The sequence below is a fragment of the Pseudorasbora parva genome, chromosome 6 (assembly GCF_024679245.1).
Source record: "Pseudorasbora parva isolate DD20220531a chromosome 6, ASM2467924v1, whole genome shotgun sequence".
Classification (NCBI taxonomy): Eukaryota; Metazoa; Chordata; class Actinopteri; order Cypriniformes; family Gobionidae; genus Pseudorasbora; species Pseudorasbora parva.
Genome location: NC_090177.1, coordinates 7,821,750 through 7,847,955, shown reverse-complemented (window position 1 = coordinate 7,847,955; position 26,206 = coordinate 7,821,750). Strand labels below are relative to the sequence as shown.

Here is a 26,206-nt window from a genome sequence, read left to right as displayed (position 1 = left end):
ATGATATATTATAAAGAATAGATAAGAAGCAGGGAGGGGAGAAATGGTACAGTATGTAAGTGAAATAAACGGTCAGTAATTTTCTACTTAATATGAAAATGGAAAGTAAGTATTATTCTCACAGTGATGTAAAAAATAATAGTGTTAATATAGTGCAATATAATGCATTTTCTTAAAGATGTGTATCTGAAAATGTGTAGAGCAGTAAAAATACATCTTGCAATACATCTACAGGAGACAAACTTGTGTTAAAGTAAATTAATGAAATAAGATGTATATGTTTGTTATATTCTTTAAACATCTACTGTCTTTAAGTATAGATCAGTTACTGCTGTGTAGAACAGAACACTTGATTATATCGCTCTTTTACATGTTTAATCTACTAAGTGAATTATTACTTTGAGCAGTTTTGTTATTCTATATTTTAGCTATACATTTACTGAAGTATGGACATAATCTCATTTCAGCTGTGTATTGTGTATCAGAGTCCTTGTTCATTTCTTCATTACATGTATTCATCCAGACTTTCAATTGCTTCCCCTTGAGAGCATCTTCTCCATTCAGCTGGAATCTTGCCACTTCCCTGGTAGGTTTTTTTGAAGTGCTTTTCCAGATCTTTCTGGAATCTGCACACAAACCACTTCCAGTACGGCAGCTCAGAGAGATCTGGGGTGATACTCCATGCAGCATATTTACGACCTCCTTTTCTGTATTTCTTCCAGAGGACTGTATAATTTGACCTATTTGGATAGAAATATCCATTACTGGCTACTGCTGATGTGCAGATACTGATAGATAGGTTAGTTGTTCCTCTGTAAAACCACCCATTCAGTCCATTATTACGATGGAAAGGAACACTGTGATTTCCAGGATGGCCTTCTATTGTGTTGGTGCAGATGGCTGCACAGAAAGGACACTGAACCCAACAGCACTGACAGAAGTGATCGATCAGAAGCTCATCTGGTCTGTCTGTGTGTTCCAGCTTCACTGGAAAAGTTTCTGTGCTGAATGTACTGCGTATGTCAGACATTATAGAAGGAAGTTCATTCATGATCACATCTTCTAGGAAGCTGACTTCAACATCATCATGATTAAGTCCAGTGAAGTCATTCAGAGAGAATACCAGCACATCAGAGAGCTGTTGTGTGAAACGAAGCAACCATAAATCAACATCTCCATTGATCTCTTTAACATGTTTGGTGGATTCATGTGCTGAGTTTGTGATCTTCTGCTCCAGCAGTTTAATGCTGTTTTCCATCTTGGGTCGAACACTGTCTTCAAATCGTTCAATGATGTACTGACTGACTTCATCTCTGATGAAATTCTTGAAGTGTTCTTTGGGATTGTTAATGTAGGTCATGTACACATTAAAATCCTCCTCTTCTGCCAGTCTCTTCAGGATGTGTTTCTCCAGTTTGGATCGATTTCCATTAAGTGATTCACAGTTTGTCGTCATTTCATTTGCTAAATCTCTGGCAGTTTTTCTGTAGACATTCTGCTGAATGGGCTCTTTCAGTTTATTACAAATAAATTCACCAAAAATAGCAGCTGATGTTGTTCCTTGACAGTATTTCTGGAAAATTCTGATATACTCTTGACTTTTCCTTTCAAAATAGAGAACAGGATCATTGCCTTCCCTAAACATTTTGTACTGATCAGTGAATGTCTTGTTTGCTCTGTGAAATATGCAAAACACCAGATCCACAAAGAATTCACTCTTGAACACATATTTCATGTTTTCCCCTTCCTCATGCTGCTTTATTCTTGCCTTTATGTAATCTACGAGTTGTTGAATGCAGCTGTTGTTGTAGCCCATCTTTGCAATGTTAAATGACTGAATCATTTCTTCTGTGTGTTCAGTGATGTCTGTGATTAAGGATCTTATCTGAGATTCATCCTCTTTAGATAAAACAAGACCCATCACCTCTTTACCTCGTTTGTATGCATTTTTTAAAGGTGCTGTCTTTCCAGTGGATTTCTTCAACTGTACATATTCTGAATAGCTTGGCAAAGAGATCATATCTTTGTGCTGACTGCTCTCTTTCATTCGGTCTAAAGGAAGACTTGCATTGGTCTCACTGAAGAGCTTTGTCACATCCTTTAATATGTCAATATCTTTGGCTAAAGGAGTGTCTCTGATGATCTCAGCTGTCTGCTGTTTCCAAAATGATTCAAACTCTGTTTTCATGAAATTTTCATCATTTGCTTGATCTTTGAATTTTAAAGCAAGTTCTTTGCTCTTTTCAAAGAGTGTGTTTTCATGCTGTGTCCTCTGAGCATCCATCTTTTTCTTCAGGTGACGCTGCTGAAGAACCCCATTTAGTTTCCTATTAGTTTCTCTCACAATGTTTTCTTGAAGCTGTTTGATTTTTATCTCAAATGAAGCTTTCCACTGATTAAATACACCTGAATCTCTGTCTTTATTAAAGAAATGAGACATTGTCTTTTTCACTTCTTCCCTTTTCGGATTCAGTTCTCTTTCAAGATTAAATTCTTCAATGTCATGAATTGCTTCATTTTCTATTTTATTGTGTAGTCTGTTTTCAATTTCCAGCATTGCATTGCGAAGGCTCCAGGTCCACTTGCTGTATTCGGTCTCAAGTTTTTTGTATGTTGCAATTTCCAGGGAATTTTTGAAGCTGAACACAAATTGTTCATTCAGCAAAGCCTTCCAGAGATCCTGAATACGGTCTCTTAGGTGTGTCAGCATTATTCCATCTGATTTTGAAGCATGTGTTAGAATACTTTGCTTCAGTTCTTGAATGTTCTCGCAGTAGTTTGGGTTTGGTGGTGCCATGGGTGGGCTGCCCTCCCAGAGCTGAGCAAAATACTTCACATCATTTTGTACATCAAACGCAATCACGTCACTGAATCTTTCTGCATCACAGACTTCCTCTTTAGCAGCGATTTTGGTCATTTCATCCAGTTTCTCCTGCAGTCGTCTTCTTCCCTCCATGTTTTTCTCTCCAGCTGTGATATCTGAGACATTCTGATGCACAAACATGCAACTGGGACTCAATCTGACGTTCTTCATCCTCATGAAGGCCTGAACAACAATCTGAAGAATCTCTTGCATCTCAGATGGGTTTTCTCCAAAAATGTTGATTAGGGTCATATTGCCAAGACCAACAACAAATGTGGCCATTTCATTGTCACGATGTGTTGTTGAGCTTCCAGCCAGTTCTGGTGCACGTAGTCCTTCAGTATCAACAACCAGAATAAAGTCGAACTTCAGCTCTGTTTTCATCTCTTCTGACACTTTGACCAGCTGCAGGAAAGCTCCTCTGGTGCATCTGCCAGCACTGACAGCAAACTGCAGTCCAAACATGGCATTCAACATTGTGGATTTCCCAGAGCTCTGAATCCCTAGAATTGACAACACAAAGACTTTCTGGTCTCCTAATTTCTTAACAAGTTCACCTAGAACAGCAGTGACCCAGGTGAGAGGAACATGAGCAGCATCTCCATCCATCAGCTCCATTGGAAATCCAGAGATCATCATCTCTGCTGCAAGACTTGAGAGAGAATGGAAGTCAAACTGCAGGCCTTTCTTCTTCACAGATGACCACGATTCATAGATCTGACCAAACTCTCTCATGACGTGCTCTAAGCCAAAACTTGTCCTATTGATTTGCTCTGATATGTTTTCCAGGTTTGTTTGTTCAGTCTGCAGTTGATCTAGATTGCTAGGATTTTTTTTCAGTGCTGAGACTTCATGCCATTTCTTGTCATATTCCCTATGAAGATCACACAGCTTCTCTGAAGTGAACTCATCCAGCAGGTTCATCATCCATCTGAGAAAATATTTTTTTTCATTGTCTTTCTGTGATTTCATTGTTTCAGTAAATGTCATCATAAAATCTTCTAATCCTTGATCCATCTGCTTTTCTCTTATTTCTCTCATGCTCTTCAGTTTGGTACTTTTATCTTCCTCTACATTTTCTCCATCTAGATGATGTAGCTCTTTGTTCTTTGTACACCAGTCATGCCACAGTTTCCCCTGACAGGGCAGGTTTGTTTCCTTCGCTGTTGATGGATCCTTTCCTCTCAGTAATCCCATGATCTGAACTGCTGCTTCTTTCCCTTTTCGGCATTCTGGATCCTGCTCATCTACTCTGATTCCTGTGTGTTTGGCCACATCTTCAAGTTTGAAGGTAAATTTCTGTTTGCTTAAACTCACTCTGATCGTCTCCATTATCTGATTCGACACATGCGACTGGTTTTTGTCCAAAAGACCAATTATAAATTTTCCATTCCCCAGTTCATTTTCATCACAGTGATTGTCAGTGAGCAGACAAATGAGAGGTTGAGAAGATTTGAAAAGTGATCTTACCAAACCTTTGTAGTGGTTCTTCTGTCCAAAATCAGGTAAGAAGAGGATATTCACAGAAGACATACTGGTCAGAATCTCATATTGTTTCTCATTGGCTGCTGCATCACCATGAAGATTACAGAAAGCAACACAGTCATTAAATGCGTCAGTCTTTTTCCCAGAAGGGCAGTACCAGGCGATCTCCACCACTCCATCCATCAGGATTCTGGTTCTGCTGCTTCCTGAGCAGTTCCTGTGGAAGAATGTGTTGTGTTTCTCATTGATGAGGCCGTTCATCAGCTGAGACTTGGATGAAGACACTGAGCCAAACCTGAAGAAAGCCACCATTGGAGTCTCAGCCTTGTAGACTGGTTGAGTTTGACTAATGATCTCATTGTTGGTATGTGTCTTCTTCCAGCTCTTGTTGATTTGTCTAAATGTCCAGAGAGGAAACTCAATCTCTTGAGTGAATGGATCAGGAACAAGCAGAGGCAGTGAATACTGACACTGTGAGAGTTTAGTCACTATCAGCTGCTTCAGGAAACCATCAGCACAATGAAACACAGCCAACTGAACATCCATTGGGTGAATATCCGGGCTGTAGTTTGCCTTATCTTTTTTACCTTCTTTCTTTCTGTGTTTTATGATGTATCTTGCTCTGTAGTCCATGTTCATCAGCTTTTGTAGGAATGAGTTTACCAGTTCAGTCTCTTCCTGTGGCTCCTGAGACTGAAATGATGACTTGGTGATTTCAAGAATGTCTGCTCTTTTCATTTTATCTTGAAATCTTTTTGTCAGATCTAGTCTATCATAGAGTTCTTCAAGCTTGATGTTTTTTTGTCCAACCTTTGGGTTTTGACCAGTCTCATCTTTCTGTAAATACATCAACACATCAAAACAAATTTGCTAGTGTGCATAGCAGAGATGATACCCTGAAAAACACAGATAAAAAAAAAAAAAAAAGAAATATATATATATATATATATATATATATATATATATATATATACAAACACAGAAAATATATATTATAATGAAGTACTACAGTAATGAATTTTTAAGATAAGGAGCATTTTAAGATTTTAGGGCCTGTTTACACAAGGGCTTAAAAATAAATGTAAAAAAAAAAATCTATCGGATTACTCCAAGCAGAAACATCTCGGTTATGTATGTAACCCTCGTTCCCTGAGGAGGGAACGGAGACGTAGCGTCAGTGACTGATGAATGGGGATTTCGCTTAGAAGCCTATCATCTTCGAGATCTAGAAAACGCCCAATGGCAGTGCCAATGCCATGGGCATGTGAGATTTGCATGCGTAACTCCGCCTACCCAGTTAGGTATATAAAGAAGTAGCTGGCATGATCGCATTATGTTTCCATCTGAGGAGCCAAGCTGAACTCCTGTTCCAGCGGAACAGCAGAAGTGGCAGAAGGACGTTACGTCTCCGTTCCCTCCTCAGGGAACGAGGGTTACATACATAACAGAGACGTTCCCTTTCATTCAGTCACTCTGAGTAACGTCAGTGACTGACGAATGGGGGTCCCGATTTAGACAGGCCACTCAGCTGTCTTCCAGTGCCCTGTGCAAGCGCGAGTGCCCTGGCGTAAGACTAGTACAGTCGAAGGCCTCCACTTAACACAGGAGATCTCAAGATACACTGGGAGGCATATTCCAGGTGGAGATATGCGCCATAGTGCCTACCTGTAGGGTGGACTTAAGAATGCATCTATGACCCGCTAAGGGCTGCATACGGAAGATCATTGTGGTACCAGCCGCAGGTGGATTTTTAATTGGGGCGGCAGTGGCTCAGTGGTTCATGTAGCTTGTCTACAAACCAGAAGGTTGGTGGTTCAATCCCCGGTTCCACCTGACCAAGTGTCGAAGTGTCCATGAGCAAGATACCTTGGCAGGCTTTCCAAGGGAAGACACCCGCTCCGGGAGTAATATTGCACGTATCCAGTCCATGGAGTGGAATGGCGAGCAAGCGAAAACACCTGAGCCAATCCATTACCGGCCACTTGTAGAGGTGAGTACATATTTTGATACAGGCTCCACTCAGAGATTATAAAATCTGGCGAATGTGTTCGGTGTCGCCCAGCCTGCAGCTCTGCAGATGTCTGTTAGCGGAGCACCATGTGCTAAAGCCCAAGAGGAGGCCACGCTCTGAGTGGAGTGTGCCCTAACCCCAAGGGGCATGGTCGCCCCTGCTGCTGGTATGCCAAAACAATGGTGTCTACTATCCAGTGAGACAACCTTTGCTTTGAGAGAGCCTTCCCTTTCAGCTTCCCACCAAAACAGACAAAGAGCTGGTCTGAGGTCCTGAAACACTGCACCCTGTCTACGTAAGCGTGCAGAGTGCACCCTGGACAGAGCAGTGCCAAGGCTGGGTCTGCCTCCTCCAAGGGCAGCGCTTGCAAGCTCACCACCTGGTCTCTGAACAGAGTGGTGGGAACCTTGGACACATATCCAGGCCGAGGTCTCAGGATCACGTGAGAGTCACCCGGCCCGAATTCCAGGCATGCTTCGTCAACTGAAAATGCCTGCAGGTCCCCTACCCTCTTGATGGAGGCAAATGCGGTCAGGAGCGCTGTCTTCATAGACAAGAACTTAACATCTACTGACTGTAAAGGCTCAAATGGGGCCATCTGCAAAGCACTTAAAACTGCAGCCAGCTGCGCACATGGCGACTGAGTCGATCTCCATACCGAGAAAAGAGATCCTCTGCACGGGGCAGAGTTTGCTCTTCTCCCAGTTGACCCGAAGGCCCAGACGAGCTAAGTGGTCGAGAACCAGATCTCTGTGTTCATACACCCGCTCCTGAGAGTGGCCCAGTATGAGCTAGTTGTCGAGAACCCTTTGCTGCCTGAAGTACAAATAACCAGAGCCATATTTACTTAAGTAAGAAGTATTACAACGACAATCCTACTTAAGTAAAAGTAAAAAAGTACTTGATTTTAAATGTACTTTTAGTATTAAAAGTAAAAGTACTTGTATAACAATTTATTCTCTTTATGTCTATATTCTATTAATTAAAAAGAAGAAAACAGTATGGGCTGTGGCGTTTTAATTTAGTTAGTTTTGGGTTAATGTAGGCTAATGTGCTTATCATCTGTTGCCCAGTTTACATTCTGACTCACAATATCAGGGTGATCTGCAGAGTTAAATATCAATATTCAGAAGTAACATTTTCTTTAGCTTTGATGTATTTAAATCTTCATATTTATGAGGATTAATCTTAAATATAGGATATGCTTCAGCTTTCATTTTATATTCTTATATTTTATCAATAAATTAAATTAGAATAACGCTCATGGCTTATGGTTGTTAAATAAAATAATTTACACTGACAAATTACAATAGCATTAAATAATGTTATACAATTATTTTAACTATATATTTTTAATACAATTAGAAACGTTTGGAAAGAATGTTTAAACATGAAACTAAACTACCAGTAGGTGGCGGCAGGTCTTAATGAGTGAGTCATTGAGTCGGTTCGTTCAAACGGCTGATTCATTCATGAATGAGGCAGTCGTTTACAAACAGGTAATTGAATCTTTGATTCAACCGATTCATTCAAACGCTGAATCATTCATTAACACACTATTGCTGTGAGATGCGTTGTGCGTTGACCACTGCTGTGGACATCACCAGGCCCAAGGAGCGTGTGGTAACCTTCGTCGCCTGGAGAGCGAGGTCGGTCGCGGCGAGCAGCTCATCTCTGAGCCCTGGGTCGGCTTCACCCTCGTGCATGTTGCACAGTAACTTGGCCTTGTAGGCCTGAAGAGTTGCCATGGCATGCAAAGAGGCGGCGGCCTGCCTCGCAGCTCTGTAGGTCTTCAACACAATGGAAGATGTGAATCTACAGGCCTTGGAGGGGTGCTTTGTGTCGCCACGCCAGGAGGTGGCACTCTGGGGACACAGTTGCATTGCCACAGAGCGCTCCACCTTGGGAACCCCATTGTACCCTCTAGCCACCGCCCCCATCGAGTTCAGAGAAGGCAGAAGAGGTTGCAAAACGCTCGCGAGAGGACAACCGGGCCCTCCACGAGTGTGCAATCTCTTCATGCACCTCCGGGAAGAAAGAAATTGGGGGCACGGCAGGACGGCTGTCCTGACGTGACGCACCCAAAAACCAATCGTCCAGCCGCGAACGCTCAGGACGGGGCGGAGGGTTCCACTCCAAACCAAGCACCGCGGCTGCCCGGGTAAACATGGCTGTCAACTCGGGCAACTCGGGAGTCAACTCGGGTCCGACTGGGGCAATGCTGACACACCCGTGGACGGCAGCACAGCAGAATCCTCATCCTCTGAGGACTCTAGCCCAACTTGTGATGCAGCAACCGACATCTCATCGTCCTCCGGAGCGTCGAACAAAACCCGCAGACTGGCCGAGACTGAGGCTCCATCACAATGCTCACGGGTTCCGGTGCAACAGAGGGGGGTGTTGGCCGAGGCATGAGTGTCTGAGCTTTGTTCCACACCATCACCCTCAGGTCACCCTGTGAATTGACGCCTCGCGTAGAGACGTCAGTTCGGGGTGTGGAAGAGGGGACTCTCACTCCGGCAGATGCACGGAGCTCATTGAGTCGTGACCCGCAGTGGGGAACACGACTCATCCACAAACGCTGCCTGAGCGTGCTGAAAGCCCAAACACGTCAGACAGTGCGAGTGCCCATCGGAAGACGCCAGAGACCGGCCACACCCAGAAGCACACGGGCGAGACATCCAGAAAAGGACGTGCAACGTGTGAGCTCTTTTTGTGAGAGGATAACCTTGCAGTCGATGCCGAAGTGCCCAGGGACCACACACCAACTGGATACCGTATCGTCTGGCCAGCAGGCAGGAAGTATGCGATTGCTGGAATACGCTGTTGACACTAAAACCGACTGGAAGGTCTTGCCGTCTTGAAGAACTGACAGTTAACTCAGAAGGCTTTAGGAGTGAAGAGGTATGTAACCCTTGGCTCCGAAGCTAAAACATAATGTGATCATGCCAGCTACTTCCTTATATACCCACGTGGGTAGGCGGAGTTAGGCATGCAAATCTTGCATGCCCATGGCATTGGCACTGCCATTTGGGCATTTTTCTAGATCTCGAAGATGACAAGGTTTGTAAAAAGTAAACACTCGAGGTTAAAGCCTAGGGCAGACAACAGTATGAAGCGTGCATTCCGCATAAGATGGGCTTACATTTGGAAATATAATACATCTACATTTCAGTGCTAACACATATGGTGTTGATCATCATCTTTCTTTATTATTGTTAGCACTACCTCGAACTAAAGCGGTGTCTTTTCGAAACTGTCATTTTCTTAAATGAGCCGCGGTTAAACAAGCCGCTTAAAAGAGCCAATTTTTCAAATGAGCTATAATGCTAGATAAATGCCTTTATTTTCAACGCTATCACCTTGTACCCAAACCATTTCGAAACTAAGGAGCCATTTGTCCTCCGATTACAAACAAGCTCCTTTGCGGCGTGTTTGCGGGACTCATGTTTCGCGCTGTAGAGGATTTTAAAAAAGGGACATGAGTTGAAGGGAGGCGGTGGCGCCGGAACAGTGTGTGTGTGTGTGTGTGTGTGTGTGTGTGTGTGTGTGTGTGTGTGTGTGTGTGTGTGTGTGTGTGTGTGAGAGCGGCAGAGAGATCTTCGAGAGATGCGACACAGTTGCGAAATTGCAGGTGTGGCTCGCGGCTGTTATTTCAAATAGCGCAGCATATTTTACACTAATCGGTTAACCTGGTTCAACCAGCTAATGGGGCTCATCGGTCAAGAAAATGTTTAGTTTTCGCCATCCCTATTCCACATTCTATTTTAATCAAACTATGCACTACCTCAGGAGAACTCTACAACAAAACTACTAGCGTTATATACTGTATACGCCGTACAGTGGTAACTCTGTCCATGTTTTACAAATAGTCATCTGGTCCCAAATGCTTTGAGCAAACACGCAGTTTCTTGTTTGAATCTACCTGTGTTTTAATATCTATGGTTTAGAGCAGTCAACCACTGATTCTTTCATTACTTGTTTTTTGTTGGTATTCTGTGAAACATGATGGTAGTATACACCTTCGACTCACTATCACAGCCCTTTACAACACAGAGAACCATGGCTAATCGCACAGTAAATCCACAACATAATTTACTGGCTGCAACCCTTAGTGCCGGTCGCATTAGAAGTTACCTATCTTAGGACTACTTTCAGTCGCTGTGTAATATCATCGCGCCGTTGACCGGTGTCTGAACTACTGTCAAATCACGGCAATCCTATTGACCGCCGACAGCCTATGATGTCATCAAGGCGTGACCAGGAAGTATATAAGGGCGCCTTGCAAACATGACACTAGCTTTTTCATCTTCAGGGACTGTTTGAATGCTTCAAGTCAAAGTTAATCTGAATTCATTTGATTTCTGCCTGGGATTAAGAGCATACACAGGCAAGCTCTTATGGAGGTTGTTGTTTGTTTGTGTGCAACGGGAGCGTTTGTTAAAAAAATAAAAAAAACACTGTATGCGATCACTCCGCTCTCGACTGACTCTCTTCCTGAGGGAAGAGGATGGTTGCATCTGAGACTAGTGACATAGTCCCACTCACGCCGAGGCTGAGCGCAGACGCACGTCATGGTTACCTCGGATGGGGCTTGCCGATCATCACAAGAGGGCGGTTCCCTCTGGGGATCTGGCGGCTGACGAGATCTATTTGAAATGCTCTTAGGGATGGCTGGGAAGAAGATAAACTAGTTAGCAGCCATCCTGAACGTGTATGCGGAGCCGATGAATGTTATGTACGCTCTGCAAGGGCTGCGGCTGCCATGTGGGCGCGTTAGAGGAGAGATCATTCGTATTAGACTTACGATCGATTTCTCCCCGCCATGAATCATCGGCTCAGTTGAGCTTTCCATTCCTTTCTGATCTCCTTACTGAGATTGGGAGGGCATGGAAGAATCCATATCCAGTTTTTGCACTGACATCAGCGGGTATGAATGCTAATGTTTGGAGGATGGGTGGATTTGGGTAGGTGTTCTCGCCACGGGTTGTCGTTAAGAGTAATCTCCGGTCCAGGTAGGTGGGAACACTGAGAGCTCCACCCCTGCCATCTGAGCTTTTTTAACGATAAGTTTATTAAATGGCAGGGCATACACGCCAGCGGGTCAGCCTGGTGCTACTTTATACACAATGTCGTTGTTACAAGTATACTGGGAAGGTCTGCTGAGGGATCACAATCAGGGCAAAAATAAAATAAAATAAAATAAAATAAATAAAAACCCTAATGCAGGGCGGCGGACACGCGCCACACCAGCGATAGCTGGGCCCAAGGGCCAGCATCGAGAAAGCGTGTGCAGTGGTGTCTGAGGACCCGCACGCTGCTGAGATCCCAATCCCAGGCAGGCGGGAGGCGTCGCGTTCATAGACCAGTGGCGGGGCCTGAGGGCCAACATCGCCTCTCGTGCGCCCCGTGGTTGAGGGCGGGGCGCAACGAGGTGGACTCCCAGAGAAGAGGAAAGAAGGTTTATCACAACGTGGTTGGCGTGGATGATATGGTCTTCCCCTGGTGGGTGAGTTAAGAATTACAACTGAATTTTCTCCTCTTCTTCAGCATCTTCCCAGGTGCTTCTTGCAATCGGCCTGTGGTGGGGCTGTGAAGTGATGATACTCTAGGTCCCACCTGGCGGGCATGTGAGAAGCCCCCCCTCAGGTTTGGTGCGCCGAAGCATGCATGTTACATGAACGTGATAAGAGACCAGAGGAGAGCGGTTGAGTCACCTTTAGGGCAAACATTCTTTCTTTCCCGTATGTTTGGACTCTAGGCTTCCCTGAGGGGTTTTGTGGGAAACAAGTTTCTACAGAGAAGATTGGGCCTGTAGTTCCCCGGTGGGGTGGCTAGAACGATGTTTGTGATAAACACTGTGTGTTTATGTTAGGCTGTATGTTTTGCTAGTACAGCACTGTGGTCTGTGGTAGGCAGTTTCTCATCTGGATATGTGAATATGAGCAGTTGAGGCCACTGCGCATGCCCGCGGGCATGTAGCGTCGATATAGACTTATGTGCATTCTCCTAGTCGAACTGTTAGGCCCATAGCCACCCCTGGGTAGCATTAGCACCTCTGCTAGTGAAATATCTAGATGAGTGTATGAGGTCAGGCTAGCGCATGAACTGCAGTAAGGTCTGTCCCAGCCCTTTTTAGGGCCTTGGTTTTTTGCTTTTATCAGATCGATGCGGGCTGGCCCTCACGAGGGCACTGCATCAAGTTGGCCTAGGCTGCTGGTGGGATGGCATCGGCGTCTTGCAGTGGCAAGGTGCTCCGGCAAGTTGTCCTGGGCTCGTGTCAGTACATCTGCAGGAGCTTATATCCCTACCCGGCCTCCCCTCAGTTCAGGGTCGTCTGGCCAATGCCCACCCCCCTTTCTCTGCATTTGGGGGCTGTTATTAATGCAGAATGGATTGCGACTTTGCCAGTGGTCATGGGACGGGGCTGAGGTACAGCAGGCCTCATCTGGCCTCCCCTGAGGGGTTGTCCCTGGGCTCCAGTCACCAGATGGCAGGTAGCAGGCCTCACCAGGCCTCCCTAAGGGCTTGCTGGGTTACAGCAGGCCTCATCTGGCTTCCCCTGAGGGGACCAGTAAAGCCACCTCCCTCTGGCCTTTAACAGCTAGCCTCAACGGAGCCAGGTAGAGGCTCCTTTGGGCCTCCCTGGGGGGAACGAGTCCCTTGAACGGAAACACATAACTGGCTTTATGCTGACAGCTAGTAGTTGCCTGCTGTTGGGTCCCGGCCTTGGCCGGCAATACCCGAGGGCGGGCTCATGCCCTAGCACGACGAGACGCCGTTTCTGCTGCGCGGTCCCTTCAGGACAGGGACCTGCCAGCCTACAGCATGGTTTACCTACCAGGCAGGCTTAAGAGCTCCCCTCACTGAGGGTCGTCTGCAAGCTTAAGGCCGCCTGAGCCTGATCAGACGGTCAGGCCCCCCTCGGGGCCTCCCGGTTAGATCAGCCCGTAGGCCTGTCCGGCCACCTGAGCACCCCTGTAATATGTGTTCAGTAGATCCTAGGATCGAGCAGAAGAGACTCCCCTCACTGGCAAGGGTTAGAAAGCACTATGCTGAGTACTGCTCTCCAGGATTCCCGTCTCCGAGTTCCGGTTTGAGGAAGACACAGCCAGTTTGCAGTCCCTCAGTCTGGATGCTCATGAGTAAGCAAAAGTCCGGAGGCTCTGTTTCTAAACAGACAGGGTTGGCCAAGCCGGGGTGTCCCACATAATTGATGCTAGGTCAGGCCTCCCTGGTGGCATTTGGTGAAGGTTTTCCCGAATAGTGGCCGGTTGGGGCGCCCTCGGGCCCCCTAGCCACATTCCCTTAAAGGGACCCCTTCTGTTGAAGTAGTTGGTCCCAGGCCTTTGAGCAGCCGAGGGTAAGAGACCTCAGATAAAACACTTAATAAGATCCTCTCTTAGGCATATAGCTTGGGCTATGACCGTAGGGAATGCTGTAACTGACAGCCTAGTGTGACCAGAGGGGGAGTGGTTCAGACTTTTCTTTCGAACTCTTGTCCAGGCAGTTTTCACTGCTAGTAAGGGGCATGCACTCCCCTCAGCATGGCGGCGTGGGTATATCGTTCCCTGTACTGTCAGCTGACACAGCTCGAGTTCCCTTTCGAAAGGGAACGTCCCCGGTTACGACTGTAACCTTAGGTCCCTGAGAACAGGGAACGAGACGCTGCGTCAGTCCCTTCAGATGAAGAAGCTAGTGTCATGTTTGCAAGGCGCCCTTACATACTTCCTGGTCGCACCTTGATGACATCATAGGCTGTCGCCGGTCAATAGGATTGGCGTGATTTGATAGTAGTTCAGACACCGGTCACGCTGGAGGCGTTCCCCGTAGCTTCAGCTGACGCAGCGTCTCATTCCCTGTTCTCATAGAACTAAGGTTACAGTCGTAACCGGGGACGTTTTTAATAGGGAAAATATTATCTTTGAAAAAATTATGTCTTTGGTCATTTTTGAGAGCGATGCTAATGGACTAATATGATTCAATGACGTATGCCAAGCTATACTAAAAGTGCTACCGTCAGATACAGAGATTGGCTGAATGGATTCAAAAACGGTAAAACTCAACTGTTTAACTATAAGGGACTTGGAAAATGAGCCTATTTTCAAAAAAAAAAAAAAGTGGAGTGTTCCTTTAACAACGGGAAGAACAGCTGGTGCACCCAGTGAATGGTCCAAAAGGTTTGTATCTCCAATGGAGGAATCACTATTTACTAAAATATTACTACTTTCAGTTGGTCAATGTCACAGTCATTTTCAGTTCCTCAAATAGCAAACGTGCCAACGATGAGCCGATTGGTGAACAGATGGGCACGAGTGCTTTTACCATTTAAACAATGGTGTAAGACATGAAAATGATAACTACGTCAGGCTGAAACTAGCAAAAAACACTTGCGTGGCGCCGTATTGTGCCGGGTGTATGATAGGGCCCTAAGTCTTCTAAATGCCCCTGACCTGTGATTTTCATTGATCACTTACCTTTAGAGAAGAGGCTGTTTGGGTGCAGCACATTTTCATGTTTTCTATTTCTGTTCTTCTGTCGTCTTCATAGTCCACTGGTTTTGGTCTCATTAGTTCATCTTGCTTCTGTTGTTCCATTACCCTCATTTTGTCTTCATACATTTTACGTAGCTGTTCCAAGTTTCTACTTTTCTCTTTGTTGTGATTCTGTCTTTCTTCCTCCATCATCTTCTTGATCTGTTGTATTTCTACTTTCTGATTGCCCTGAATATCTTCTTTCTCTCTTTCTATTCTTTGCTTTTCTCTCTCGATTTCTTTAATTTTTTCATCACATTCATCCATTATGTTTTGTTCTTTCTCCCTCCTTTTCCCATCCTCCTCTTCTCTCTTCTGTCTTTCCTCTTGTAGCTTTGTCTCCAGTTTTTCTTGTTTTGTTTTGTATTGTTCTTCAATCTTTCTAAATTCTTCTCCTCTTATCTTCTTCTCTGTATCATGATTCTTTCTTTCTGCCTCCAATTTAATCTTCAATTTCTCTTTTTCTTTTTCATATTTGGCCAGGAGTTCTCCTCTCTCTGTGTTCAGTTGTTCCACTTTGTCTCTTAGCATCTTCATCTGTGCTTCTTGTTTTTCTCTTTCCATCTGCTTAAACTTCTTACATGAGTAGTAACTCCCTCCATTTGCTCTCACCATGTCATTGATTTTCTGCAGTAATGTCGACACCTGCACACGGTCTTCAGTCTCATTATTATTGAACACATGGTATCTGTTTCCACACTGTCCAATGAGGTTCATCAAAGCAGATCCTGGTTTTCCCAGGAATTCTTCAATGGTCTTTCTCTTTATATCATCTCCTCTGGTGAAGAGCACCATGGTGTACATTAGGGAGTTTTCACCAAAAGTCTCTTGAATGATCTTGACAGCGTTTTCCTCCTCCTGAGTGAAACGTCCAACTGGGATCAGTAACAGAAACACATGTGGTCCTGGCAGAAGTGTGTAGATGCAGTCGGTTATTTCTCTCTGGATTTCTTCATGACTGTGTTTAATATCAAACAGTCCTGGAGTATCAATCACAGTAATGATTTTGCCATCTATTTCAACCATCTCTCTCTGACACTCTTTAGTAACTGACTCTTGAGACAAGTCTTCTTTAAATGCTTCTCTCCCTAAGATGGTGTTTCCTGATGCACTCTTCCCAACTCCAGTTTTTCCCAACAGAACGATCCTCACATCATCTAAAACCTCTCTTGAATCTGAAAAAGAGAGAACTGCTTGAGTCATGCTGCTAGTCTTTTAAAGTCACATCCTACAAGCATTTAGGAGCAATCTGTTTGAATGATCCCAAATACAACAGAACAAACTAAAATCAAATAAATTGTGATTTTGACATAATTATGTGAATGTTCGTGTGGCATGGAGAAAATGTATTTAACACATCACACTATGTAGGGTTGTAAATCTTTGAGCGCCTTAACTTAGATGGACCATAACTAAATTCTGCTTAAGATTCTGCATAAAAGCCATAAAATCACTGCAAAAACAATGAAAAAAGTAGGTTATGTTTAGGTCTGAGCCACAGCCTCTCTGGGTCTTTTAGAGATTGTCTGTGCAATGGTCGGACTGAGATTGTGAACTTTCCAGTAGTGGATGAGTAACTACTCCTCTGTCCACGTTTTATCATTTAAAGTGAAAGTGAGACACACATTTTCTGATCATTACCTTTTTGCTGAACCTGCATCTCAAATGAGATTACTTTCCTCCTCATTTCCTCAAATTTTTCTATTTGTGCCTCCAAAAATGTTTCTGTGGAGAAACAAATTCTACTATTTTCTTCTGCCATCTTCTCCAGTTTATTCACCAACATGGACACTTGTGTGTTTGGCTCAAGGAAATGTTGTCTTCCCCCAAAACGCTCAATGACAGACTTCACTGCTTCATTCAGTTCTGCTGTCTTGTTCTCTGATTTCTGAATAATGAGGACCATGATGTGGTTGTTGATCTTGGAGCTGAATATTTTCTGGAGCTCCTCTGTTCCTGTTTTGTCTTCATCAGTAATTGGACCATCAGGAATAATGAGGAGGAAAACATGAACTCCAGGATCACAGAGGGACACACAGCGGTGAGCCTGACGCATCACTTCCTCCTGTGAGAGACGAGTCAGAGCTGGAAGCTCCACCACAGTGATCAGACGTCCATGAACTTCCCCTTCCAGCTTCACACACTCTGAGCCGAGCTCGGATCTTCTGTATCTCTGGTCCAGGATGAGGTTTGATATGGAGGCTTTTAATGTTCTGTCACTCCCACACAGAACCACATTCAGCTTTGGCAAAGCGCAGACATCTCCCACTGAGAAACAAACATGACATTAGTTTAGTGGGTCAATTACATGAGAATGTTAATTTGGTTAATAAAAATTGTATTAATTACAATTGAATGTTCACCTCTGTAATATATATATATATATATATATATATATATATATATATATATATATATATATATATATATATATATATATATATATATTTTTTTTTTTTTTTTTTTTTTTTATTAACAATCTTTTTAAAGTGCTGTAAATGTAAATAATGTAAAAGTAATGTAAATAGGAATTAAGTTGTTTCCACACTAATCTGTTAAGTAATATAATGATGTAATAATGTAACACAAGCTCTGCCTAACAATGCCTGTTTGGGAAAGTGAAGTTTTATTAACAAATTTCGGGAGGAGTACATTCAGATAATTAAACAAATTAAACAATGGAGCACGTCAGCTTATCAAACCTAATTAACAAGGGGATCACATCAGATAATTAAACCTAATTAAACACAAGTGGAGCACATTAAGTTAATCAATCTAATCAATGATAAGAGGTGTACATATACAACAGATTTACCTTCTCTTGTTGACCATTTTTATCTCCTCACTTTAATTTAATAATCTCATCAGATTTCAACACAATCCATAATACATTACAGTCTAGTTCTAGAGTATCTTTATCACGATTGATACTCTGGGTTCGGGCAAAAATTCCAAGCTCGGAGCCCTCCCCTGGACAGCACGCCAAATACGCATTATCTTTACTCTAATTATTTGATCTAAGTGTGAACTTGTGAAAACAATATTTAAAAAATAACAGGCATATTTTAACGTCTTAAGGATGTAGGTTTTGAAGCAATTGACCCGGTTTCGAATTCGCCTTTTGCCGAGCTTGCTCTTGTCTGTTTTCCCATCACATATCACATCAGAAATAACCTGACAAGCCAGACCCACATCAAGATGTTTGGTCTGGAAACTCACCATTGACAGCTCAATCCGAGGGGCGGGATAAACGGTTGTCTTTCAAACTCCCTCTGCACAGCAATTGGATAGTGCTACAACCAACCAAAGCAATGATGGTGAAGCAGAGTTCGTTGACAGATTAAATTTTCGCCGTATTCGGTCGGCAAAACTCAGAACACATCTTCTCTTCTTAAGATTGCACGCACGGAAGCACAACTCGGCCGTCATTATGTTACGCCCCGCCCACCGACTCTATACACGATGTGATTGGCCTCGACCAGAGTTTGGCGTTTACAGCTCAGAAGTTTGAGAGTTGCTAGACGACACTCGCGGGCAGATTAGATTTGCTGCCGCTAGGGTGCGTCTAGATTTCTAGGCTACATCGGAAAGGCATTTACTTTAAATATTTGCTTGACGAAATGTTTAATGGTTAGGGTCGTGTAGGGAGGGCTTTTATTGTCCCATTAAGGCTGCAATCATTTAATAATTTTAATAAATATAATAATTTACAGTCTATTAATATTCCATCGCGTTTATGTACAACAATACTGGAAGTATGTATCTGTCAAAATAGTTAGTATTTACACATTGCAAATAACTACTTTCACATGGTGTAAATAGAATGTATCACCATTTTCACTTAGTACAGTGCCTTGCGAAAATATTCGGCCCCCTTGAACTTTGCAACCTTTTGCCACATTTCAGGCTTCAAACATAATGATATGAAACTGTAATTTTTTGTGAAGAAACAACAAATATGTGTAATCAAGTCTCCGTATAAATGCACCTTCACTGTGATAGTCTCAGAGGTCCGTTTAAAGCGCAGAGAGCATCATGAAGAACAAGGAACACACCAGGCAGCTCTGAGATACTGTTGTGGAGAAGTTTAAAGCCGGATTTGGATACAAAAAGATTTCCCAAGCTTTAAACATCCCAAGGAGCACTGTGCAAGCGATAATATTGAAATGGAAGGAGTTTCAGACCACTGCAAATCTACCAAGACCTGGCTGTCCCTCTGGCCGCAGAGATCTACAGCTGAGGTGGGAGACTCTGTCCATAGGACAACAATCAGTCAGATACTGCACAAATCTGGCCTTTCTGGAAGAGTGGCAAGAAGAAAAAAGTGTTGTTTAAAGTTTGCCACAAGCCACCTGGGAGATACACCAAACATGTGGAAGAAGGTGCTCTGGTCAGATGAAACCAAAATTTAACTTTTTGGCAACAATGCAAAATGTTATGTTTGGTGTAAAAGCAACACAGCTCATCACCCTGAACACACCATCCCCACTGTCAAACATGGTGGTGGTAGCATCATGGTTTGGGCCTGCTTTTCTTCAGCAGGGACAGGGAATAAGGTTAAAATTGATGGGAAGGTGGATGGAGCCAAATACAGGACCATTCTGGAAGAAAACCTGATGGAGTCTGCAAAAGATCTGAGACTGGGACGGAGATTTGTCTTCCAACAAGACAATGATCCAAAACATAAAGCAAAATCTACAATGGAATGGTTCAAAAATAAACATATTCCAGGTGTTTTAGATCAAAGTCCAGACCTGAATCCAATCGAGAATCTGTGGAAAGAACTGAAAACTGCGGTTCACAAACGCTCTCCATCCAACCTCACTGAGCTCCAGCTGTTCTGCAAGGAGGAATGGACAAAAATGTCAGTCTCTCTATGTGCAAAACTGATTGAGACATACCCCAAGCGACTTACAGCTGTAATCGCAGTAAAAGGTGGCGCTACAAAGTATTAACTTAAGTGGGCCGAATAATTTTGCACGCCCAATTTTTCAGTTTTTGATTTGTTAAAAAAGTTTGAAATATCCAATAAATTTCGTTCCACTTCATGATTGTGTCCCACTTGTTGTTGATTCTTCACAAAAAATTACAGTTTCATATCATTATGTTTGAAGCCTGAAATGTGGCAAAAGGTCGCAAAGTTCAAGGGGGCCGGATATTTTCTGATAAAACTGTTTTTGTATTTATCCTTATAAAAAGTTTTTTTTATAAAAAGTTATATCAAATCTCTTGAGAGGTGATGTGTATGTGTGGGTTAATCTAACTCTCTTGCCAACAAAACTTACACAAGGTATTCCTTTGGATGGAAACTTCGCTTTTCTCTATCTTGCTTTGTTTGATTTTTCCATCATCTTCGTGATCACCATCCTCCTCTTCTTCTGCTGTGACTGAACCTCCAGATCTGCTCTGCTCTTTATCCACTGATGAGGATTCTCCTGCTTCCTCATACAAGTTTTCTTTGAGCATCTTCTCCACTCTTTCAAGTGTTTCAGAGAGCAATCCTGAATTTCTTTCATCAAACTGAAGATGTCCACCTCTGCACTCTTTTATGAATTGATGAATATGGTTATTGTTTATCTCTTTCTCATTAGTCAACACTAGAGTGTGTTCAAGAGCCTCCTCACTGAAATCATTCAGCACATATTTCACTCTATTTCTATCATTCTCACTGAAGTCGTTCTGCTGCAGCACAAGTATGATCACATGAGGTCCAGGAGCAGACAGATTCACACACTCTTTCACTCCCTGTGTGATCTGAGACTCTGACAGATTTGGGTGCAGCAGGTGACCAGCGTTGATGACTATGATGTCTCTGTCCTTCAGTTTTCCTCTGTGTTTCTCAATGTGCAGCTCTACATCAGCAGGTGGCGCTTCACTCTGAAACGCTGCTCTTCCTAGGATGAAGTTTCGTATTCTGCTGTTTTCTTTTACATTCTTCCCCAGCAGAACAATCCTCAAATCACTCACTGGAATACACAACACAAATAGCAGTACTCACGTGAGTCCATGCGCAGAGCACAGTTTAAATGGCATATTTTAGTTTAGTAAATGCCATTGAAATGAATGGAAATGTTAGGCATTACATAGACCTCCCTGATACACACAAAGTTTCTCAAGGATTTTTATGGTATGCGACTTTGAATATTATGAATGATTAGATTATATAATTGCTGACTTACTTCCTGGTCGGTCAAGAAATGGACTTCGCAGGCCTCTTTAAACTGCAAATAAAAATTACATGCAATTTAAAAATACACTAATTATTAAAAAAAAAATCAACTTTATTTATTAAAGAAATAATTCACACAAAAAGAACAATTTGTCAACATGTCCCTCACCTCCCTTTCACCAAATTATATTCTTTCTTTCATAAAACATCAAAGTTGATTATGGATAACCCCCCTCACCTCCCTTTCACCAAATTATATTCTTTCTTTCATAAAACATCAAAGTTGATTATGGATAACCCTAGTGACAAAATAGTATACTTAAGCACATGTATTTGTGACACATTATAAATTGTGTCTAGGTGCATTGGAGTGTTTTAGGAATACACTAAAGTAATAAAACCTCTGATCAGGTAGGCTAGAGTGAATTTCTTTCACCATTTCAAACCGACGATATGTTGTTTTCTTTATTTGTCATAATTCACCTACATATATTAACTTTTGTAATAACTGTCTATATGTATGTAAAGCTGCTTTGCAACCATGCAAAAAATTGTGGAAAGTGCTAGAAATAAATTTGAATTGAATTAAATTAAATAATAGCCTACCTGATGTTTAAAATGTGGGCAAATTATTGAAAAGGTTAAGGTAATAATTATAAAACTTCATGATTATTATTTTTATATATAATTCCTAAAACTCATTTCCTGTAAACTTTTATCTAGGCTTATACTGTTTTATACTCCACAAAAAGAACTCAAATACAGTTCATTGATTTGTACATTTTAATAATAACAGGTCAACAGAGGATTCAATATATATATATATATATATATATATATATATTTTTTTTTTTTTTTTTTTTTTTTTTTTATTAGAGAAAAAAAAATGATAGCAAATTAACAAATTATAGTAGCTTATACAATGCAAGTGATCATAGACATACATACATGTATAGTGGGTAGAAAAACCAAACCATAACAAATAGAGAGGAAAACCAACAAAGAAAACAAAAACAATACAATAACAAACAGAGGAAAACCATCAAAAAAACAAAAACAACTGAATATAAATATAGTGATGTATGCAGGTATATTTGGTAAGTTTAAGCAATGGAGTATTAAGGGATAAGGGTAATTTGAGATGCTTATAGTAATAGTAACACATTTATACTTGAGGTAGTATTCATAACAAAAAATAATAAATAATAACTGTAGTAGTAACAGTAATGGTGGTAGTAGTAATAGTTAAAAGTATCAGTAGTAGTGACAGTAATAGTTGTAATTATCGTAATAGTAGTATTGATTGTAGGTAATAGTAATAATAGTAGTGATAGTAATAGTAGCTAATAGTAATAGTAGTAGTGATAGTAGCTATTAGTTATAGCATTAGCTATAATACACATGATAATAATAACAGTAATAATAATAATAGATGTAATGTAAGGATTAGAAATTCAAAGTAATATAAATCATGATATTGATGAAACGATTAGACCAGGCAATCCAGTTATTGTGGAGGGACACTATGGTCTATGTCCGGGAGCCGCTCCAGCGCTGTCAGTGAGCACCACCAACAGACACCCCCGGACACAGTCATCTTCATCTGATCCACCCAGGACCCTCCCTGCCGCCAGCGACACACTCCTCAAATGATCCTCTATGCTCCGTTGAGTCCTTGATCAAATACACTGGGGCACTATAACAGCAACCCCCCCCCCCCCCGGTTTGATTTTTTTTACATTTTTTATTTTATCTGTAGTATGGACCCTGGTGTGCACTGGTTAGCTCCCCAGCCAGAGACACCACATCCAGCCCAGATATTTATTTACATGAGAGGAGTGATTTGAGGTTGAGGTGGCAAAAGGGAGAGGATCCTAAGCACCGAGTCTGTAGTGATGAACGCCCAATGGCAGTGCCAATGCCATGGGCATGTGAGATTTGCATGCGTAATTCCCCCTACCCACGTGGGTATATAAGGAAGTAGCTGGCATGATCGCATTATGTTTGCCTGCTGAGGAGCCAAGCTGAACTCCTGTGGGCGCCCCTGCTGCTGGTATGCCAAAACAATGGTGTCCACAATCTAGTGGGACAACCTTTGCTTTGAGAGAGCCTTCCCTTTCAGCTTCCCACCATAACAGACAAAGAGCTGGTCTGAGGTCCTGAAACACCATGTCCTGTCTATGTAAGTGCGGAGAGCGCGTGCTGGACAGAGCAGTGCCAAGGGCAGCGCTTGCAGGTTCACCACCTGATCTCTGAATGGAGTGGTGGGAACCTTGGGCACATATCCAGGCCGGGGTCTCAGGATCACTTGAGTGTCACTCAGCACACTTGTCCTGACGTGGTGCACCCAAAAACCAATTGTCCAGCCGCGAGCGCTCAGGTCGGGGCGGAGGGTTCCACTCCATCCCAAGCGCCGCGGCTACCCAGGCAAGCATGGCTGTCAGCTCCGGGTCCGACTCGGGCAATGCTGGCACACCCGAGGGCGGCAGCACAGCCGAATTATCATCCTTGGAGGACTCTAGCCCACCTTGCGATGCAGCGGCCGACATCTCGTCGTCCTCTAGAGCGCCAAACGAAACCCGCGGGGCAGCCGAAGCCGAAGGGCTCCATCACAATGCTCGCGAGTACCGGTGCACTAGAGCGGGGCGTGGGCCGAGGCATGATCGTCGGAGCTGTATTCCACACCATCACACTAAGGTCACCCTGGCCACCAGCCGAAGTGACGCCTTATGTAGAGATGCCAGATCGGGGTGTGACAGAGGGGACTCTCACTCCTGCATGGAGCTCATTGAGTCTCAATCGCAACACAGAGATGGCCATATTTCTGCAGTGGGAACACAACTCATCCACAAGTGCTGCCTGAGCGTGCTGAAAGCCCAAAAACATCAGGCAGTGATTTTGCCCATCAGAAGGCGGCAGAGACCAGCCGCACCCAGAAGCACACGGGCGAGACATCCTGAAAAGGATGTGCCACGTGTGAGCTCTCTTTGTGAGAGGATAACCTCGCAGTCGATGCCGAAGCGCCCAGGGACCACACACCAACTGGATACCAGATCGTCAGATCAGGAGGCAGGAAGTATGCAATCGCTGTTGACACCAACACCGACTGGAAGGTCTTGTCGTCTCGAAGAACTGACAGATAACTCAGAAGGCTTTTGGAGTGCAGAGGTATGTAACCCTTGACTCCAAAGCAGAAACATAATGCGATAATGCCAGCTACTTCCTTATATACCGAAACTTCCTTCAAAACGAAAATTTACTAATTTACTCACTCCAATGTCATCCAAGATGTTCATGTCTTGCTTTCTTCAGTCGAAAAGAATGTTACGTTTTTTTGTTGAAAACATTTTATGATTTTTCTCCATATAATGTATTTCAAAGGTCTAAATCAATGCCGTTTCAAAGAGCTTTGCACAATCCCAGATGAGAAATAGGCTCTTATATAGTGAAACTATCTGTCAATTTCAGGGGGAAAAAATTAAAATTACTTTTTAACCACAGCTGATGGTCTGCGACACACCAGGCATTACGTAATCGCACTGGAAAGGTCACGCTGGACGTGTGCGAAAATATGCATAGTTTTCGCACCATACATATCTATGCTTTGCACGTTTGTTTTGTAAATAATGTAAACAATCTTTCCAACTTGAATACGTAATGCCTGGTGTGTCGTAGACCAACACAAGACAAACAATTGTGGTTAAAAAGTATATACAATTTTCTATTTTTTTTAGAAAATGACCAATAGTTTGTCTAGATAAGACCCTTCGTCTGGGATCGTGCAGAGCCTCTGAAGCCCTTCCTTTGAAACTTCATTAATTTGGACCTTAACATTTTGGTTGCCATTGAAGTCCATTTTATGGAGAAAAATCCTGAAATGTTTTCCTCAAAAAACTTAATTTCTTCCCACTGAAGAAAGACAGATATGAACATCTTGGATGGCAATAAAATATATACGGAGATATATAATATATAATAAAATATCAGGAAGTTTTCAAGTTTTTTTTTTCTAAGTGAACTAATCCTTAACTATTTTATTCCTAAAAGATAGCTATACTTCAGTTCAGGTGGTTTGATGAATTTCACAGTAACTAATGCAAGTTAACCAAATAACTAAGATTATCTGGCCTTTAATGACAATCCTAATGTCCCCGTGTCTGTCAAAGGGCATCCTGGTGTTTGAGAAGGCTTAAATTTGTTTTAGCATTTGCAACATCATCACACAGGGATTTTAAAAGTAGCAAGAATGTGATTTAAACAGACCAACTAACCCTAACCCACATATTACAACATTTTCATAAATACCACTATAGAGCCTTAAGATCGACCGTAAAGTGAATGTCAATGAGTGCACTTGGAAAATATCAACATTATTCATCAGTTTTAAAACAATTAACATAATGACTTTTGTGCTATGCTCACCAAACGATGCTGCATATAATTCAAAGCAATCATCAGAGACATACAATGCAATTTGAATGTGAATGCAACCACTTAATATAAAAGTTAAAAGAATTGAACCATACTCACCTTACTACCAAACAGCATTCAAAAAAAGAATAAGGTGTGTCGTCTTGACAGGAGAAACACCAGATATCTAAACAGCAACCATATTATATGTTACTTTTACAGAAACACACACATATGTCCTGGCTTTTTCAATAGTAAAATTGACAGACTACTGAACAATATCCATGAAAATATTTTGGTGTTTCATATACATAAAACATTCCTTACATTTTAATTACTTTCATAGTCTAAAACTCCAGATCCCATCCACAGCAAGAGACAAAATGAGGACTGCAGGAGTTGGGCTTTCCCTTGCAAAGTGTGTATTCCCAGGGGGAGGAGTTTCCCGAGAAAACACAACTATTTTTCACATTCCTGACTGGCAGACTTACCAAAGGGGTTTATGGACAAATGCTTTGATGTGAAATCATTCACAAATCCAGCAGCTCGAGATGACACTGGTTTCAGTCTTCTAAGTGTGCAACTTTTGTAGCTATACGCATTGTAAAATTAAGTCACTATGAAAAAAACACTGATTTCGGACCAAGGAACAGCGCCACCCCAATTCACAAATCATGAAGAATGACATCTGATATTATTTGCATGTCAGGTTTGGACATGTTCAGAGGAGGGAG

General features: G+C 42.6%; 2 protein-coding genes across 2 annotated transcripts; both read right to left on the bottom strand.

Moving 5' to 3' along the window:
• Positions 1–505: 505 nt before the first annotated feature.
• On the bottom strand, positions 506–14,965 carry LOC137078335 (interferon-induced very large GTPase 1-like). Its single transcript, XM_067445530.1, has 2 exons — positions 14,837–14,965; positions 506–5,185 (listed from the first exon to the last, which is right to left on the bottom strand). Exons 1-2 carry the CDS (start codon positions 14,963–14,965, stop codon positions 506–508), a joined length of 4,809 nt encoding a protein of 1,602 aa, XP_067301631.1.
• A 37-nt stretch (positions 14,966–15,002) lies between these two features.
• On the bottom strand, positions 15,003–23,497 carry LOC137079142 (GTPase IMAP family member 8-like). Its single transcript, XM_067447106.1, has 5 exons — positions 23,401–23,497; positions 20,179–20,859; positions 16,535–17,161; positions 15,151–16,068; positions 15,003–15,055 (listed from the first exon to the last, which is right to left on the bottom strand). Exons 1-5 carry the CDS (start codon positions 23,495–23,497, stop codon positions 15,003–15,005), a joined length of 2,376 nt encoding a protein of 791 aa, XP_067303207.1.
• Positions 23,498–26,206: the final 2,709 nt, after the last annotated feature.